Source organism: Musca autumnalis, unplaced genomic scaffold (genome assembly GCF_047663935.1).
Source record: "Musca autumnalis isolate F117 unplaced genomic scaffold, ASM4766393v1 scaffold_1, whole genome shotgun sequence".
Lineage (NCBI taxonomy): Eukaryota > Metazoa > Arthropoda > Insecta > Diptera > Muscidae > Musca > Musca autumnalis.
Window position 1 is genome coordinate 197,150,710 of NW_027411644.1, and position 20,004 is coordinate 197,170,713.

Consider the following 20,004-nt stretch of genomic DNA (forward strand, 5'->3'; position numbering starts at 1 on the left):
CTTTCCCGAAATGTCAAGACTCATATCTCGGGAAGTATGGACTTCCCCCTGGAAAGATATATATAGTCGTGATCAGGGTCCCAAGGACTACCTATGGTAAAAATTTCAGCCCGATCGGAGAGGTGCCCCTAAACGAGACTTGTTCCTTGATCTATAAATACAATTCCTCCTTATTTGTTGTGTAAAACGAAGCTTCTATTGGTCTGTTCCTTTACTTTTGAAAATGGTAACAGTGGCAAAAAATGGTAAAAAGAGGCGAGCTGCTCTCATATAAATTGTATGCTTTCTAAAGTAAAGGAACGCTTTGCAGGTTAAAAATGGTAAGAAATGGTAACCTCAGACACGTAAAGGAACAGAGCATATATGTTCCGTATTTGTTGTGTATATTAACATACATAATTCCCACCAACGACCTAGTGGACCAAGTGTGAACAAGCAAAGAAGCAACCATATTACATATTCATACGTCGTGTACCGTCCTGCTTGTTGTGTGGGAAGTTTTCCGGCTTGGCTGACACATAGTTTTAGTGTTCGAAGAAGATATTCGTTTTTCCCAATGTCCCACCGCCATAACGCCAGAGACATATAAATACGAGAGATTAAAAATAAGTTATTATTAATTTTGTTGCTATTGTGATTACTGTTATCACCATAGCGCCTCGAAACAATAGGAAGTGAAAAAAAATCTATCCAGCAAAATGTTGCAAAATTGTGGTTTGCCAATTAAGTATTTGTTGACCCGTCCGCCGCCTAGTAATGGGCTTATTTGTGTATTTTGTTATTAACTTACCCGACATCGACATCCTGATATTTTTTATTTTCTAAATCAGTTAATACAGACGTTTTCATTAATGAATTCTTCTAAAAAACGTGCTGTCAAATTTATAACGGTTGTTTTTGTATTGTTTTCATTGAAAAGGGTTACCAACATATCTATTGCACCATGGTTACCAACTTTGCTTTAATTGAGAACTTCTTATGGCCTAATTAACAGGTCACCCAGCAACATACTTTAACATAAAGGCTTTACCTAATTAAATGCGTGTTGCGTGTGCGTTCGAAAAAACAAAATACATGTATTTCAAATTGACAACAAAAACAAATACATGTATTTTGTTTTTTTTTTTTGAACGCACACGCAACACGCAGTTAATTAGGTAAAGCCATAATGGTAGAAAATTGGTGTTTCCCTTTACTTTTAAAAATGGTAAAAGTAGTAAAAGTTGTGAACTGCTCTTACATTGCATTAAGTAAAGGCACAATTTTCGACATGGTACAACGAATAAGGTAAAGTAAATACTACAAAAAATATAAGGGTATATGTAAACAAACCCAGTTGTTCAATAAATAGCAATTGTCTACTTTGGCATAGTTATGTAACTAGTTTCTCATCGATCCTAGTTATTTTACACCTAAAAATGGGATCAAGATGGGCTTGTCAAGGATCAAGATGAAATTGTCAAGGATCAAGAGGGACTTGTCATATCCATAAGTACACAGCAAAATAAATTGGAAGTAGTGCAATGTAGACTGTTCTTTTGATGCAGTTCAAACGGAGTCGTGAAAGATGCACTACATTCCTTACATTTAAACCGCATTCCGATGCATTCCAATGAATGAAATCATTTCCTCACATTTTAACAGCGTTTGGATGCGATCCAACGATTGAAATCCATTTCTCGAATTTAAATTGCATCCGGATGCAGTTCAAGGGAATCGTGAAAAAGGCACTCCGTTCGATACATTTTACAAGCAGTTGCTTAGTGATCCCTAGCAAGCTAGCCAATTTGTAGATACCTACAACTATGGTAGAATAAAGTAAAGGTAGGCCACAGCTAACAGCTGATTACAATTTTTTTCTTTTTATGGCCTAATCTGTCAAAAGCAGGGTTGACATTTTGTACTGTTTTTGACATTATGCAATCATAAAGGTAGATGTATCGCTGAATTGTTCCAACAAAAAACTTCTGCTGTAACACTATATCTTAAAATTGAAAACAAGGACAAAAAATATGTATTCGCGTGGCAAAAGAAAATTTTTGATTTTTTTAGCAAAACTTACGAATGAACAATTTATCAAATATTGATATTAATTTAAATTTGTTCCAAAAGTATGGGAATGTAAAAATTCTGCTGACATTTATCTGCAAATCGGATACCAGCAATCACGATGTCAGATTAGCCAAACTTGTCAAGTAGAAGCTAAGTGAATGACATTTTTTCATTGTCATAAGTTTGGGAAGAACTTTTGCTATTTTTGGAACACTTTTCCAACAAGAATATTCTGGAGCCTAGCTAAAGAAATGTTTTTACACTATATGGCACTTTTAACATATAAAAAGTGAAGCTTTATGCTTGGTTTACATTTACGAAATCCACTCGTTTTCAACTGTCAAATCCATAGGTTAAACGTCAAATTAAATCCAGATGAGATTTCATTTGACGTTTGTGCTATGGAATTGACAGTTGAAATCGAGTGGATTTCGTAAATGTAAACTTAGCATAAGTTCCATATGTTTTTTGTAATACGGGATAGCTATGCAGGTACATCTACCATTATTATTGTACCATGCCATTTGACGTTTTAAGCCATGGCTGCAGGGTGGCATTTCTCACTGATTTTCATACCTGGCCTACCTCTACTTTATTGTACCATGCCTCCACCATAGTATGGAGGGTATATTAAGATTGTTTTTACATATGAAACGTATTGAAATAATCATATGCCACCCTATAAAGTATTCTTGATCTTGAATTTTGTACTTGTATTTTGTATTTTTAGTCTGAACTTATGCTTGGTTTACATTTACGAAATCCACTCAATTTCAACTGTCAATTCCTATGCTTATACGTCAAATGAAAACTCATCCGAAATCCATTGGATTTCGTTTGAGGTTTAAGCAATGGAATTGACAGTTGAAATCGAGTGGATTTCGTAAATGTAAACCAAGCATTAGATCAAAATTTTGAATATGTTATGTCAAAACTTTCTTTGTGTTGTTGGGGAAATTACAAAAAAAATAATTTTTTATAAAGGGATTTGACTTTTCATATTCCATCAGCTGGTGTGATACCACTACCTGGTAGTTCTGCCATGGTTACTACACCATTTTCACATGTAATTCGAAGAATTTCAGTTGTAATTCGAAACATTTCACTTGTAGTTCGATTAAGGCCGCGGCACATACGGTCCGTTGAGTGGCGCGTTGAGCGTTAAAAACAACAACCACATGAAAAATTTGTAAGTGATGCCAAGTTTGATCTTGAAGTTTTCATGTGTTTGTTGTAACGCGACGCCCAACGGACCGTGTGTGCAGCGGCCTTTACATCATTTGAAATTCGAAACATTTCACTTGTAATTTAATATGCCATTTAGATATGACATCATTAGCCGGATTTAGCGTATTATCAGGTTTTATTTGCTAAATCCGGTCAAAATCTACCAGATTTCCCATACAAAAATAAATCCTCGTATTGAGTGGATTTATTTTAAATCCGGCATAAATCCTCGTATACAACTCTGTTTTTTGCAACATGTTGCTGGAAAATACAAAAAGTTGCGAGCTGACACAAGAAACAAGGTAGATGCATCGGTGAATTGGTAGAACAAAAATAATTTAATATATCAAAATTTGTAAACAAGGCGAAATAATGTACTTGTTTTGATATACAAAGTTGATTTTAATTAACCAAGACTAATATTTACGATGTCTAAACGATTAAATATTTCATTATTTGCTAATTAGTTACCATTTTCAATATTAAACAATCAATTTTTAATTTGCCGTATGTTTTTTGAGACTTATTTAATTTACAACAACTTCTTTTGTCATTTTAAATTCGATCAGATGGGCTGATGCATCTACCTTGGTAATGGTGCTATGAATAAAAATCAGCTGACTGCCATTTAAATCCTCCAAAACGTATATCTAAATGCCAAAAGATTTGTACTGGATTTATTTAATCCAGTTGAGGATTTATGGCTAGTCTAAATGAGCTATAAGAATTCCAATTGAAATTCGAATTATTTCATTTGTAATTTGAGAATTCCCATTGAAATTCGAATTATTTCATTTGTAATTTGAATTTTTCATTTGTAATTCGAATTTTTCCATTTGTAAATTGAATTTTTTTCATTTGAAATTCCAAATGAAAAACTTCGATTTACAAATAGAAAAATTCAAATTACAAATAGAAAAATTCGAATTACAAATGAAATAAATCGAATTACAAATGAAAAAATGAAAATTACAATTTAAATAATTCGAATTTCCAATGGAATTCTCAAATTACAAATGATTCGAATTTCAATTGGAATTCTCAAAGTGAAATGTTTCGAATTTCAAATGAAATAATCAAATTACAAGTGAAATTCTTCGAATTACATGTGAACATGGTGTAGTTGTTCATGTAATTTCTCCACCTAAAATTGTGGGCCTAAGAAAAAATAGTTCTTTGCCCTGGAACCTATCTCCGAACTTTACATAACTTTCCGTGCCGCCTCTATAACTGGTGCGGCACTACATTGCTATGCAAAATTGGGGAACAATGGAGTTTCCATTTTTATTATTTATTTTGTCTTTTCTTTATCAATTTTTTCTGCTTTTCTTGAAAGTGATCCATTTGCGTTCATATCTCATTTCGCCATTATTATCTCATTTAGTACATTATAAATAAAAAAACGATATAAAATTTAAGGAAATTATTTTATTTTTTATTGTAGTATAAAAAAGTATAAAATATCATGTTTTTTAACAAATAAATTGAAATTGTAGTGAGCAACAAACTTAACAGCGAATTAATGAAAATTATAATTTAAAAAATTAAAAAAAAAAAAAAAGTTGGCACTGTCTGGTATTGGATTAAAATTATTACTGCTTAGTGCCCTTGGCAGAGCCTTCTTCGCTTTGACGATATTCCTGATAGTCAACATAACCATCCTTGTTTAGATCCATAGTACTCAGGACATAATCAATAATATCGGCCAAATTGTCATCGGTGTAGGTAGTGCCTTCATTCTTTTCGCCGGTTCCGCCTTTCTTTTCTTTTTGCTTCGCTTCATCAGCTAAAAACGCATGTTAAAAGGTAGGCATGGAAATGTTGGAAATGTGAGTAAATAAAAAATACGTTTTTTGGAATCACTTTAAATGAAAAGACAAAAAACAAGCTACAGTTGACCAACCACAACCGCACAAAAAATAATGTAATAATGTTATTGGGATTAAAATTAACCAATTAAAATCTATGTTGCTGTTTATTTGTATTAAAATGTCATTTATTGTTTTACTCCTGTTCTTTTGCATGTTCATAATTTTGTTCGTTTTTTGCAATGCTGTTTTGCATATTTTTGCTTTTTTTTTATAAATTTCTTCTCCAAACTGAGCTTTGTTTTTATAATCAGTCATTTTAGTTTGTTTGTTTTAACGGGGAAGAATCTACTCTAACTTATTTCATAGTAAAGTAATTAAAAAGAATCTTAAAAAAAAAGAAAACAATAATTGTTCGTAAAAATGGAGATGCCAATTTGGAATTGTTTTGTCAACAAAAATAGAGAGAATGATTGAGAGAGATACAGTGAGAAAAACTTATACATTTTAGAGATTCTTTAGAAATGGAATCCAATTAATATTCCACACAGCTAAAAGGAAAATTGCTAATTATTAAAAAAATAATAATAAAATTAAAAAAAAATATTAAAACAACACTAATGGCCACCAGATTGTGCTTGTTGCTGCTGCTGTTGTTGTTGCTGTTGCGATTTCTGTTGGGCCCTCATAAATTCAGGATAATCTATGTAACCATCTTTCGATGAATCATCCATTTGTAAGATGGGATCAATTAAAGCTACCAGTTCTTCATCTGTGAAAATTTTCTCCTCCACATGAGGCTGTTGACCATCATGATGACCTTCCTTGCTTCCTTGTTCTATGCGAAGGCATTATTATGGTTTGTTGTTGTTGTTAATGATAATTAAATCCACCGTAAACCAATTTTTTATGATTCACCAAAACACCATTTTTAGAGATGCATTTCAGGTTGTGGCCCCAAATGGATGATGGATGCGTAAACACACACATAAGCGCACAGATTTGCAAATATGCGTGAAAATATTGAATGAAATGTAAAAGTGATGAATATTAAATGCGTATTGTGGAATAATATGAAAGTAAAAAAAGAAGACCACAACAATTACAAATTACAAAATGTTTAATAATATTTGATATTAAAAAAGCTACTTTATTTGTGTGCCATTATAAATGATATTCGAACAAAAAAAGTGGAAACATTTATTACGAAGTCCTTCGAAATTGTGATGTCGTTTTTTAGTACAACTTTCAAGGAAGCAAAAATGTATTTTTTCATTTCAATTTGCCAAACCCAACATTTTGAATTGCAGTGGACTTTATGGCCATTGGTCGCTATGCTCCTCTCTAGTGAAGACATCCAAGACATTATTCCGTCGGGCGTTGACTAACCGTTACCGTCCATCAACAGGTGGATAGTAAGCGGCTTCTTCCAAGGCAAGCGCGAGAATGTATTGTTCTCCTGCCAACAAAGCCCTCCCGACACTCAGCATCTATTCAACTACCCGTACGCACCCACGAATCTAGAGCTGTTGGGATGTATACAGCAGTCGGTACATAAATAATGATCAAAAATCATCAGCGAAAGAGAATAAAGCACCTCAAGTTTGTGAGGAAGTTTGAAAGGAAATATCCTCACTTAGCTAAGAGGAAATTTCCTATCAGCGAAGTTCCCATTGTGTTGTGTATTTAAATTGAAAGTAAGCACGCGTTGATTAATGTTTAAATAATAATGCTTTATTTAATAAATAATAACAACAAAGATTAAAGGTTGATTATAAAAATGGAGTCGAACGGTTTGATCTGTTTGATGGTTGAAATCGAAGTGAACAAGCTAATCATAACTAGTAGGCAAAATGGCAGTTAACGAATACTAATTAGTACAATGCATAGATACTTTGATAGAAAGAAGAAAGAGAAAATATAACATAGAAACAGTGTTGCCATGTGTTTGAAATAACTATTGAAATACACTACACATTGCAAGTGGAGGGATGACCCCTGTAAACACCCCTATGGAGGATGGTCTTAGAAACGATAAAGAATTAACCATTTAGTGCTTTTCGATACTCCAAGGATACTCTTACTACTCTCTTTAGATACTCCCAGAATACTTTATCTTTAGATGCTGTTCGAATAGTTTTAAAATACTAATTGGACCCTAAAATCCTTTAAAAACTCAATTTTATTGTCGTCTTTGGATGCTGCTTAAAATAATAAGACATACAATTTTGGAATTCACCTTTAAAAGTCCACGTTTATTGTCCTCCAGTAAACTTTAAGAATCACCAAGAATTGTCCGCTTATATGCCATGTCTATTGTCCACATTGTCTAGAAATCTTTGATAAATCCATTTTCATTATTTTCCGTGAATGTTCCTAAAATTTCGTATTTCCTTTCTTGAAAATCTCGTTATTATATTATACTCTAGAGGTAGAACTCTAAACGGAACCTCCCTCACGCTTATTAACGCACTATACACTCTTAGTGCAACAAAATTGTCTCCTAATGCTTTCTTTGAAAGTTCAAAAAAAAACGAATCACAATTTGCAAAGACTTTTAACACATAACACTACAAAAATTGTCTTACCATGCCAATGAATAAGGGATTTAATTAATTCACAACCATCCAATTTATTGTTATTATCGGAATCGTGCATTTTAAAATAATGGAACTGTAATTCAGCTTCGGACATTTTGCTAGTATCGATCGGTACGTGCAAATGTTCTTGAATGTGTCTGAAAATAAAAAGAAATATTTAAAAAATAAGTTAGTTATTCAAAGGTAAAAATACTGAAATAACATAATTAATAAAAATAAATTTGACTGAGAAAAAACAAGTAAAAAAGTATCAGTCGGCTTTGCCGACAGAGATGTACCCTCAGCCTATGTGAACTGAATCTTTCATTTATTGACAATACAAAATCTAATACCGACTACTATGATGAACTTGCCGACAAGGAATATATTTGGTTTGCTGCTCAAAAGTGGCGCGTAGATGTACATGAAGGAATGGGCCAACATAGTCCATTTTGGAAGGGCATCTTATTTTGGGAGTCATTCCATCTAACTGGTTAACACGATAATTCTCGAAGGAAGTTGTTTGGTTTGGTTCAAAACCCTGTACATCGAAATATTTCTTCTAAACTTAGATGAAGTTCGGAGATTGACTACATCGGTCTAGACAAGTCGAATACCGGCCACACAACAAAAATCCTCCTTAGGTCATGATAAGCTCAATTAATTCAAATAAATATAAAAACCCTCACAAATAAGACAGCCCTTCGTCCTAATAAGACAACAATTAAATAAATTAAAAAAGAAAATCCTTTTCGCCAAAAATTTGGTATTTTGGGGGTTTCCAGAATTTTGTGGTCCCTTTTGGACGTACGAATATGGATTTCGATTAAGCTCAAAAGTGTTGCGGAGGAGGTACCTAAAGGAATCTACCGATGTAGTCCATTTTGGAAGTGGACTTATTTTGGGAAACACTCCTTCCGATAGATATCGCGCTTTCCAGTCATTTTATTAGGTCATCGTATAACATAGAGCTTTTGGACCACTATGTTAGGAAGCATGGACTTGCCCACGAAAAATATAATATCGTTGTAAATAGGACCATAAGGAATATCATCGGTATATATACATTTCAAAAGGAAATGGAAGTTGCTTTGGGGCTATTTTTTCAGGAAGTATGGACTTGCCCCTACAGAAACCGGTATCATCGTAATGGCGGCAGCGAATGCAAATTGTTACAACAAAGATAAAAGTGATTCGAGAGAAGGCCTTAAACTGCATTTTTTCCAATATTTGTGTGGAAGGTACCCGAAGGAGTTGACATATTTTTTCAAGAAGTATGGACTTGCACCTGATGAAACTTGTACCGTCGTAAGGGGGCAGTGAATACAAGTTGTTACAATAAAAATCAAAGCGATCGAAAGTAACTCGTAAACTGAACTTTTCCGAAATGTTGTGTGGGACCAAATTTTATTTTTTTTTTTATTTTTTGTTCATACATAGTAATGCCAAAAGTCTTTAAGACCAAAGTGCGCATTTTCCGAACGTTTGTGGGGGATGTTCGGAAGGAGTGCACCGATATAACCCATCTTCGAACATAAAATAAGTTTAGACAAAATATTACGAACGCCAATCGGACCGAATCGGTTGATCCGTTCGTGCGTTCCCGCCAGCAAGGCAGACAGACAGACGGGCGGACATGGCTAAATCAACTCCCAATTGTCTGAAACATATTTCGTCCAAACATACTTGGGGTCTAAAACCATTATTTCGATGAGGCACATTTTGCTCGTATGAAACTGAATATACCCTCGTTATAATAAATGTTGAGGGTATAAAAAATGTTTATATTTACTGGACTAGAAGTCCATTGTTAAAGAAAAATCTATAGTAAAGGGTGCATCGATATACATACGTAGTACCTCTCAATCAAGATCATATACATAAGTCGTTAGGACGAACAAATTAAGGGACATTAAATGGTAAAAGTTACAATAAGTGTGTCTGCGTACTCGATAATTTGTAATAATTATTACTGAATGTTGTTTTTTTTACACAAATGTTCAGTAAAAGAGAATGAATTGAGAAACTTGTTTTGAATTTTTTATTACTGAGAACTTATAATTTTTACTGAAGGAATTTTGTTCAGTAACATTTTGTAGCTTTAGGCAGTTGTCAAAAGATTAAAATATTCAAATATCATAATCGTAAATATTAATCAAATTGAAAATTTTTACTGAATGTTGTCTTTTTACTTTTTTAATTTATTCCTTTGAAAGAGTATAAAATGCTTAACTCTCTAAAAAGAAGTTACTGAGTAATATTTACTGAGAAAGTACAAGGACAAACCTAATGAAATCAAAATCAAATTAGACAAAATTTTACTGAGTCGAAGAAAATATCCATAAATATCTCGTAGTAAAAAGGTGACGTGTCTAATAGGAATACAAAACTATTGCTCTGTTCCAGAACCTGCAAGAAGCTACTATTTTTTACTCCGATAACAATTTTTCTTTTATGAAAAAATAGTAAAAATTAGTAGATTCTTGCAGTACTGGAACAGACCATATATTTTTGGTATTCCCCCGGACTGCAAATGTCAATGGCATTGATTATATTGGACTAAAAAGTGATGTGTTATTGTCTTATGACTTATCTTTCCACTGATAATGTTGGCTAATTGTTTTATAAAAAAATCTATATATGTATATTATTGATAAACGCGTGCTGTAGTGTGCTTGGGCGAAATATAATCTATTTGCAAAACCGCACATTGGATTTTTACTTAAATTATTTTTAATTTTTAACCTAATTTTAATTTTACAGGAAATGACAACGGGGATGTTTTTAAGAATGGTAGGTATCATTTGCCAGATTTAGTTCCGGTTATGGGTTTGCTGTCTACAAATACTGACAAAGCGAAAAAATTCCGCTTTAACGAAACACAAAGTTTTGATAGAGAATTTTTAATTTGTTGATTCCATTTTTTTTTTTCGCAAATTTAGGGCCGATATCAACCAGTCACAGGAAGTATACATTTTCAGTAGATATAGTTGGATTCCCATGGATTACGAACAGTAAAGTAAAGGGTCTGAAACTTATCATAAGCTTTTTAAGCGGTTTTCTTTGGAATCGTTTAACGTTTCTTACAAAATTTTAGATATTGGCTCTACATTATCTACTATTATTTACGCTATAACCTTACGAATCAACCACAACACGGGCATAATTACATTAACACCAATTTTGAACTTACTCTCTCTCATGCTGAATATTAGCAGCATTTAAAACTTGGCCGTGATTAGCGTGATGACCACCATGGCCTTGAGGAACTTGTTGAACAGGCACTTGCTGTTGTTGATGCACTGGAACTTGTTGAACTGGTACTTGCTGAACGGGTACTTGTTGAACAGGTTGTTGCATATGGACTTGTTGTTGTTGCACCGGTACCTGTTGGTATTGGACTTGCTGCTGTGGTTGCTAAATTGAATCAATCAAATTTTTACCATTAGTATGGAATAGCTCAAACTCCAAAAAACAAGACATTTAACTTACATAGTGCTGTGGATTAACATTTGGTGGTAAATGATTGGGATGTACCTGCTGTTGCTGTTGTTGATATTGTGGTGGATGCTGTGGGTGTTGCTGATGTTGCACAGGTTGTTGTTGCTAAATTAAACAAAACAAATTGCGTTATTTAACACATGTTACTTTTTAAAAGATTAAGTATTTTGTATTAATTTTCTTCATTGCTTACATAGTGTTGCGGGTTCACACCTGGAACAACTCGCTGGGCACTAGCCCCAATAATCAGAGCTAGAGCTATTATTATTTTTAACATAATTACGGGGTGTTCGTGGGATATGGAGCAAGTTGAGTTTAAGCATTAAGCTCGGATCTGGACCAAATTTTTTTTTTTTACAGGTAGATCTCGTTAGCCTAATCACAAATATGTATAACATTTATTGCGAAAGTCCATACTTCCCGAGATATGGGCCTTCAAAGTTCCGAAAATGCCCTTTATTAAACTTTGTTATTTTTAAACGGATAGTGATAATATGGGTATCATGTTAAAGCTTACAAAGTGTACTTTGAAGACAATCATTTTTATTTGATGATGAGTTCCTATTTCTCGAGATATGGGCCTTTAAAGTGCCAAAAAGACATTTATATCAAACTTCGTTATTTTTAGACGGATAATGATAATATGGGTATCACTTTAAAGCTTTTAAAGAGTATTTTATAGATAATAATTTTCATTTAATTTACAATCTCCTCCTTTTGGCCGGAGTTACATTCTCCTCCAAATCTGATCCAGCAAACTCCTCATCGTCAGAAAATATCACATCCAATACCATAGAGGGTTCGGAAGCATTTCTTTGGACTTCCTCCAGTTCGCTGTTGGCTACAGGATTTGCTGGATCGTACAACTGTCCAGCGAACCGGAGAAATTCCAAAAATGAGTCCTTTCCATTCGCTTTGCACCACCTCAAAAATATAAATTTCTGCACATAACCGTTGAAATAAATTTTTCTACGGTTATATGCAGAAAGTGATACTTTTAGGTGGCGCCACAAACCCTCTATGGTATTGGTGTGATGCCCTGTTACTGGATCTACGAAATTTTCCTTATGGTTTACTTTATGGTGAGTAAAACCTTCGTTTTCCAGCGCATAAACCTATAAAAAAACAACATTACATTTATATTAACATACATACAACAGTAAGTCTTACCTTCCAAGAATCGGAAATTATGATCGATCCGGGCCTGATGTATTTCTTTATAATCGGCAACAAAGTCTGCTTCGTACGGTCAGCAACAGGGAACATAAAACATTTGTTTGTTACGCGTTCTACCCCGCCGAAGACCCATTGGCCCTCCACCCTGTGGCCCCGATGGTACTTCCGCTTCCCAATCTTCGACTCGTCAATCTCGACGATTACTCCAGGGCCGCCAATCGCCAACTGGGTCTGGAATGAACTAAAAATAACAACTTCCCGACAGAAGTTGTTCCAGTCCACTCCAGTCCGCTTGTCGATTTTTGTCTCCTGAAAGACAATAATCTGACATATGGACAGATGTGAATGTTCAAAAAACGTCCCTTTGCGTAAGGAACGCAGAACTCTACATCTGACCCGACGACGACCCCGGACCAGCTTCTGACATATGCAAATAATAAAGTTATAAAATTATATGCACATAACTATTACTATTTTATTTACCTCCACATCCAACCATCACCAGCACGACTACTCTGTCCCAATTCCAAATCATGACCCCTGTCGCACTTCAGCTTCCCAGGATATGGGATAAGACCCCACTCCTGCAATTTATTAAGCGCAGTCTCAGACAGGGTACCATTACGCTGGTAATTAAAAATTTCATAAATTTCCAATAACTCCAATTGTTCCATGTTGATGTTGTTGAATAACAAATTAATGCATATTTATAACGGTTATAACGGTTGCATTTAATGGCATTCTTAACATGAATTCCTCTTTGCTCTAATTCGTCAAAAAAGGAATTCACGCTAACCAAATGTTTCGCGATCATTGCCATTCCAAATTTTTTTATCACATGTTACAAGGTTCTAAACTTGGCTACATACATAACATCGCCATATGCGCTCGTCTATCACAAACAGCTTCAAAACTCGGCTAAGGTATTACTTTCATAATAATTAGACCGAACTTTAATTTATAATTTAAACATTTCTAATATTCTCGATTTCTAATAAATCTCGAGAACGGAAACAAAAGTTTCTTCAGAATTATAAAGCTTTCTCCCATTAGCCGGCCTTCGGCCGGGGATTTAAGACTTTCTCCTATGGACAGGTGCAAATCTCGAGAACGGAAACAACAGTTTCTTCAGAATTATAAAGTTTTCTCCAATTAGCCGGCCTTCGGCCGGGGATTTAAGACTTTCTCCTATGGACAGGTGCAAATCTCGAGAACGGAAACAAAAGTTTCTTCAGAATTATAAAGTTTTCTCCAATTAGCCGGCCTTCGGCCGGGGATTTAAGACTTTCTCCTATGGACAGGTGCAAATCTCGAGAACGGAAACAAAAGTTTCTTCAGAATTATAAAGTTTTCTCCAATTAGCTGGCCATAGACATTACTGTTATGTTCTTACGGAGGTGGTCGATTGAATGAAAGACGATGTTTAAACATAACAATCAATTCATTTATTGAATAAAACTTTAAGTTGTTTTATGAGTTAAAATAAAGTATTAATTATGAAGAACAATGAAATATGACGAAATATGTACAGATGAGATGTCTATTAATTGGTGGTTGCAAAGTAACTACTTGACTGTGTACCAGCCATGCACGCGTCTTTACGAAAAAGTTAACTACAACTCTCTTTCCCATACAAAAACCCAAAATAGCATTCTCTTCTTGTGCACCATTGCTGTGTACTGACAATGAGTAGAGAGAGATAATAACTTAAAACTACTGATGCATGCAACACTGCTATAATGCTGCCAGATTGTTGCATTTTATGTGGTAGTACTAGGGTTACCCTAATATCTCCCCTTTTAAGTTTGAACCGGGCTTCTGGATATTACTTCAACTGGCTGTCTTCTCTGTGTGATCCTTCTTGGTTGATAGTTGATGATGGGTGAACTTGGTGGAGTAATGAAATCTTCACTTGACTGTTGTGATGCTGTATAATCCGTAGGAGGCAATTGAATGTTGAAGTCTTGAAGTAATATATCCAGAGGTAATGCGTTGTCTGATGATGGAGGAACCTCAACTGCTAATCTTGTTCGAAGTTGATCTGCATGAGCCTTGATTAACTTTTTGCGACTTCCGACCCATATTGCTGTGTCGTAAGTGACTGTACCTGTTCTGTTGATTATTTCTCCAGGAACCCATTCTGATTTGTTGTGACGGAACTCTTTTGCATATACTAAATCTCCTGGCTTGAACGATTTAGGCTTAGTTCCGTGTTTGGCATTATACTGATTTTTCCATTTTCTCGTTTCTTTCCAGAGCTGATGTTGAAGGCTTTCTAAGAGCGTCAAATATGGTTCTCATTATGCGTCCTATAAATGCTTCTGCAGGTGATGAACCATTTGGTGAATTTACATTTGGCATAGATCTGTATACTTCTTGAAACTTGCAAAGTATTTCCGGTATCGTTCCTTCCCCTTCCATTTTTTTGAGTGATCTTTTGAATGTGTCAACAAACCTTTCGGCTTGTCCGTTTGAGCTGGGATGAAAACGAACTGTACGTGTATGTTGAATGGCTCTTTCCTTGCACCATTGCTCAAAATTGTTAGAACAGAACTGTGTTCCATTGTCTGACACGAGCTGCTCCGGGTTTCCGAATTGTGAAACGTATTCGTTCATTAATTTGATTGTAGACGTAGCTGTGATTGACGATGTTTGATAAATGACTGGATACTTTGAGTATGCATCCACTATTAAGAGATAGTAAAATCCTTTAATTGGACCAGCGTAGTCGATGTGAACTCGTTCTAGCGGTCTTGTTGTTAATGGCCATGATGATAAGTCTGTCTTGACTGGATTTTTACATACTAATTGACAATTTTGACATCTTTTGACGTAGTCTTCAATATCTTTGTCTATGTTGGGCCAATAGACATAACTCCTTGCGAGCGTTTTGCATTTTTCAATTGCGAAATGTCCACGATGAAGTTGTGTTAAAATTTTCTTCCTGAATTTTTGTGGAATGATTATTCTTGAATTTAAAAGTAGACATCCGTCAACCTGTGATAATTCATCCTTATGTTTGAAATAAGGTGCTACTTGTTGGTCCACTTGATTTTGTTTTTCAGGCCATCCTTTTTCCATGTATGATAAAATTTTCTGAAAAATTTTATCAGATTTTGTTTCTTCTGCAATCATAGCATTTGTTACTGGAAATTTTGATATTGATTCATTTAAATCTTTTTGTATGTCCTGCTCAAAGTTGATTGATGCTATTATGAAATCATCTGAAGGCTTCTCATGAGATTTTATAAGCCTTGAGAGAACATCGGCATGTCCGAAGTCTTGAGTGTTCGTATACTTGATGTCAAAATCATAACCAAGTAGAATTAGCGCCCATCTTTGAAGTCTATTCGCTGTATAAACAGGTATGCCTTTTTTAGACCCAAATATGGCTAATAATGGTTTATGGTCTGTATGAAGTGTGAATTTTCGACCAAGTATCATGCGGTGAAATTTTTGTACCGCAAAAATTAAAGCGAGACCTTCCTTTTCAATTTGACTGTAATTTTTTTCTGCGGGAGTCAATGACCTTGAAATATGATGAATTGCTTTCATACTTCCATTTGGAAATGTATGATATATAACAGCACCAATACCATGACTTGATGCGTCAGCTGCTATATGGACTGGTAAATTTGGATCATAGTGTGTGAGCAAGAGATCTGATGAAAGAATACTTTTGAATTTATCTAGTGCTGCCTGGCACTCGGTTGTCCATTTGAAATGAGCTTCCTTCTTTAAAAGGTCATCAAGAGGCTTTCTCAGATTTCTCATATTAGGAACATATTTTCCATAATGATTAATGGAACCTAATAAAGATCTTACCTCGGATATATTTTCAGGAACTTTGAGCTGTTGAACTGCTTTGATTTTTTCTGGATCTGGACGTATTCCTGTTTTATCAATTATTTGTCCCAAATAAATAATTGAGCTTTGAAAGAACGCACATTTTTTAAATTTTAGACGAAATCCGAATTCTTGAATACGTTGCAGTAATGTTTGTAAGGATTGCTTATGCTTTTCAATGTTTGGACTGGCAATCATAATATCATCGATATATGCCTTAACGCCATCTATACCTGTGCATAGTTGATCCATTATTCGTTGAAATGCACCTGGTGCACATTTCACTCCTGGAGGAAATCTGTTGAATTTGAACAATCCCTTGTGGGTGTTGACTGTTAACAACTCCTTACTGTCGTCATCTACTTCTGTTTGTAGGTAGGCGTCTGATAGATCCAAATGGGTAAAAACTGTGCAGTTGTGACATTCTGCAAAAATCTCTTCTGGTGTAGGCAACGGATATTGATTAGGTTCTATGGCATTGTTTAGACCTGTTGAATAGTCTCCGCAAATTCTTACTTTTCCATTGCGTTTACTTACGACTATAGGTGCTGCCCACTTTGATGTGTCCACTGGAGTTATTATACCTAAATTTTCAAGACGTTGCAGTTCGGTTAAACCCATTGAACTGTTGTCAAATACTTCTTTGAATGATGATTTTATTTTTGATATTTCATCGTTGAAATTTATTTGATGACACCATGCTGTAATTGGAATATTCCATAGATTAAATTTCTCAATCCAATCTATGCCCATTACATTTAGTGATTCCACGTCTGAAATATAGCATTCCACTATTTCACATTTATCTCCTATTGAGACTTCTGTTGAACATTTAGCTAGAAATTTCATCTCCTCCGCATTTGCAGCATTGGCGGTCTCTGTTGTTGGGGTTGCTTCAGGTTTTCCTATGCGTTTCCAAGTTGACTCAGAAATTATGCTTATGTCGGAGGCTGTATCCACTTGTAATTTCACTTGTTTTGAATTAATACTCACTGTGACATATTTTCTTAATTCCTTGAAGTGTACTTGCTTTGTTGACAATATAGTTTTTGTATTGAATTTTGATTTATTCTTCTTGAAATTCTGATGAGTCACACTGTTCTTCTTAGAATTTTGGTCATGATTGGTTTTGCTCTGTTGAGGTTTGTTGTTGTTGCGATTTGATTTGCTCTGCCTGTGCATGCTGTTGCAAAAACCATCTTTGTGACCAATCTGTTGACACTTGGTACACTTGTGCTTGGAGTAGGGACAATGTTTTGCATAATGCATATCTCCACAATACCAACATGCTGTTTTTGGTATCTTTTGTTTTTGTTGAGGCTTACCAATTTTGTTGCACTGTTTTTGGCTTCCCTCAATTAGTGCTGTGTCACTTTTCAAATCCAAAATGCTTTGTGTTTCATCAACTAGCTTTTCTAAGTTGACTACTTCCTTACTTTCATTAAGATGTCTTAATAAACGGATTCTGATGTCACTGTCTTGTGATGATTTAAGACCAAGTATGAAAATTAAACACTTGAACTGGTCTATAGTTAAGTCATCCAGTTTAAAAAGTTCACACTGAAGATTGACACGACTGGCGTATTCTTTAAAATCTTCATTTTCCATCTTTGTGATTTGGAGACATTTATAACGTAGACTTACTTGTGTTTCTGTTCTGCCAAATAGTCTTGTAAGATGCTTGATTGTGTCTGCCAATGAAAGTTCTTGAGGTTGTTTTGGTAACACGAAATTCTTGAATCGTTCATGAATGTGATTGGACATTTTTCTCCACAAAAGTCCTACTTTGTCTGCATCGTCCAGTGCACTTGCTTCCCTTTCGAAGATGTGTTTGAAACGATTGTACCACGATTCAAATAATAAACCACTGTCAGGCTCATAGTGAAAATCCGTCATGGAATTAGCTAAAGATTCCATGAGGTGGGCTTTTGCCACTGATGATTCACCTGGAATTGATGATGAAACTGTGTTTGCACCTTGTTGTCCAGCAATGATTTGTGTGAGTTTATTTAGTAATTCCTGTTGTTGCGCAAATTGTTCCTGCTGCTTAGCTATTTGCTCTTGCTGCTGTGCAAGTAATTTTACAATATTCGCTTGTTCCGACATGTCTAGATTTTTCTAGTGTCTGTGTTTTCAGCCGTTACAATTTTGTTAGAGACGCTGCCGTCGTATGTCTGTATGTGTGCGCTGCAAAAATGATGAAATTTTCCACGTTGCTATGGTGTGTGTGTTGAGCTGAAAGAAAATTGTTGTATATGTGAGACTGCAAACTGTTGTGAGTGTGAGTGTTGATCGCTGAAGATTTCTTGAAAATTCTTGTTAGAATGTTCCTGATGAACTTGCGCCTGTGCGTTTTGATGTTTTCCTTGAAAATCTTCCTGCCACAACTTTTATTGTGTGCGATGTCTTGATGTTATTACGCAGCCTTGTTGAAAGTTCTGATGAAATTGTGAAATACCTTTTGTTACTGAGTGCTGTTTTCAATTCACAATCCTCGTCGCCAAATTGTTATGTTCTTACGGAGGTGGTCGATTGAATGAAAGACGATGTTTAAACATAACAATCAATTCATTTATTGAATAAAACTAAGTTGTTTTATGAGTTAAAATAAAGTATTAATTATGAAGAACAATGAAATATGACGAAATATGTACAGATGAGATGTCTATTAATTGGTGGTTGCAAAGTAACTACTTGACTGTGTACTGACAATGAGTAGAGAGAGATAATAACTTAAAACTACTGATGCATGCAACACTGCTATAATGCTGCCAGATTGTTGCATTTTATGTGGTAGTACTAGGGTTACCCTAATAATTACATAGACATTAGGTGTGTTCGTTTACTCAACAATTTGTACAAATTTGTACAAGTCCAGTAACTTCTTGTAAACGACTAAGGTCTTTTCCATTGTACTGTAGAGTAAACGAACAACTTCCAGTAACAATTCGTACAAATTTTCAGTAAACGAACACACATATTATCGGAACTTCAAATACTCATATTTTAGAAAGATTAAACTCACCATCAACTAAAAAACATAATCCCAAAAAATACACATTTTAAGCTTTAAAATAATACCCATATTATAATTAACTGTTTAAAACAACGAAGTTTTATGCAAAGTAATTTTCGGAAATATAGACGACCATATTTCGGGAAATAAGAACTCATTATCAAATAAAAATGATTGTCTCAAAGTACACTTTATAAGCTTTTATATGATACCCATATTATCACTATCCGTTTAAAAATAACGAAGTTTAATATAAAGGCCTTTTCGGAACTTTAAAGGCCCATATCTCGAGAAATAAGAACTCCCCATCAAATAAAAACGATTGTCTTCAAAGTACACTTTGTAAGCTTTAACATGATACCCATATTATCACTATCCGTTTAAAAATAACAAAGTTTAATAAAGGGCATTTTCGGAACTTTGAAGGCCCATATCTCGGGAAGTATGGACTTCCGCAATAAATGTTATACATATTTGTGATCAGGGTAACGAGATCTACCTGTAAAACGGTGACGATCCGAGCTTAATGCTTAAACCATGGTACAATAAGAAAGGTAGATGCATCGACGAATTGCTACAACAAAGCAACTTTTTTTGTAATGTAAACTGTCAAAATTTTCGCCAAATGGTCTCTTGTTGTCTCTTTTTATCGCTTGTGTTTGTCTATAAAGTGTAGACATGCTATCTCTTACTTACCGAATCATATGGTTTTTTGTTTTGATTTTTCATGGCGAATTCATAGTTTTTTGACGTTTTAGATTCGATCAGCTGGGCTGAGGCATCTACCTTTCTAATTGTA

At 34.7% G+C, this 20,004-nt stretch overlaps 1 protein-coding gene across 2 annotated transcripts; it reads right to left on the reverse strand.

The window, feature by feature from the left end:
- Positions 1-4,695: 4,695 nt before the first annotated feature.
- Positions 4,696-13,910, reverse strand: LOC141388930 (uncharacterized). 2 transcript variants are annotated; one of them, XM_073959699.1, is made up of 7 exons: positions 13,873-13,910; positions 13,737-13,801; positions 11,361-11,748; positions 11,159-11,272; positions 10,860-11,083; positions 7,676-7,824; positions 4,696-5,925 (listed from the first exon to the last, which is right to left on the reverse strand). In XM_073959699.1, the coding sequence occupies exons 3-7, from the start codon at positions 11,442-11,444 to the stop codon at positions 5,705-5,707; spliced, it is 792 nt and encodes a 263-aa protein (XP_073815800.1). In that variant the 5' UTR covers positions 11,445-11,748; positions 13,737-13,801; positions 13,873-13,910; the 3' UTR covers positions 4,696-5,704. The 2 variants fall into 2 exon arrangements, with proteins under 2 accessions (XP_073815800.1, XP_073815801.1); XM_073959700.1 differs by lacking the exons at positions 13,737-13,801; positions 13,873-13,910 and having other exon boundaries at positions 4,696-5,065; positions 11,361-11,486.
- Between the last annotated feature and the right edge of the window lie 6,094 nt (positions 13,911-20,004).

Excerpts from the sequence above, each read along its gene's own strand:
- LOC141388930 (XM_073959699.1), bottom strand. The coding sequence starts at position 11,444 with ATGTTAAAAATAATAATAGCTCTAGCTCTGATTATTGGGGCTAGTGCC. Across the intron at positions 11,273-11,360 it reads GTGTGAACCCGCAACACTAT|CAACAACAACCTGTGCAACA; the intron begins GTAAGCAATGAA and ends TGTTTAATTTAG. Across the intron at positions 5,926-7,675 it reads ATCCCTTATTCATTGGCATG|AACAAGGAAGCAAGGAAGGT; the intron begins GTAAGACAATTT and ends GCCTTCGCATAG.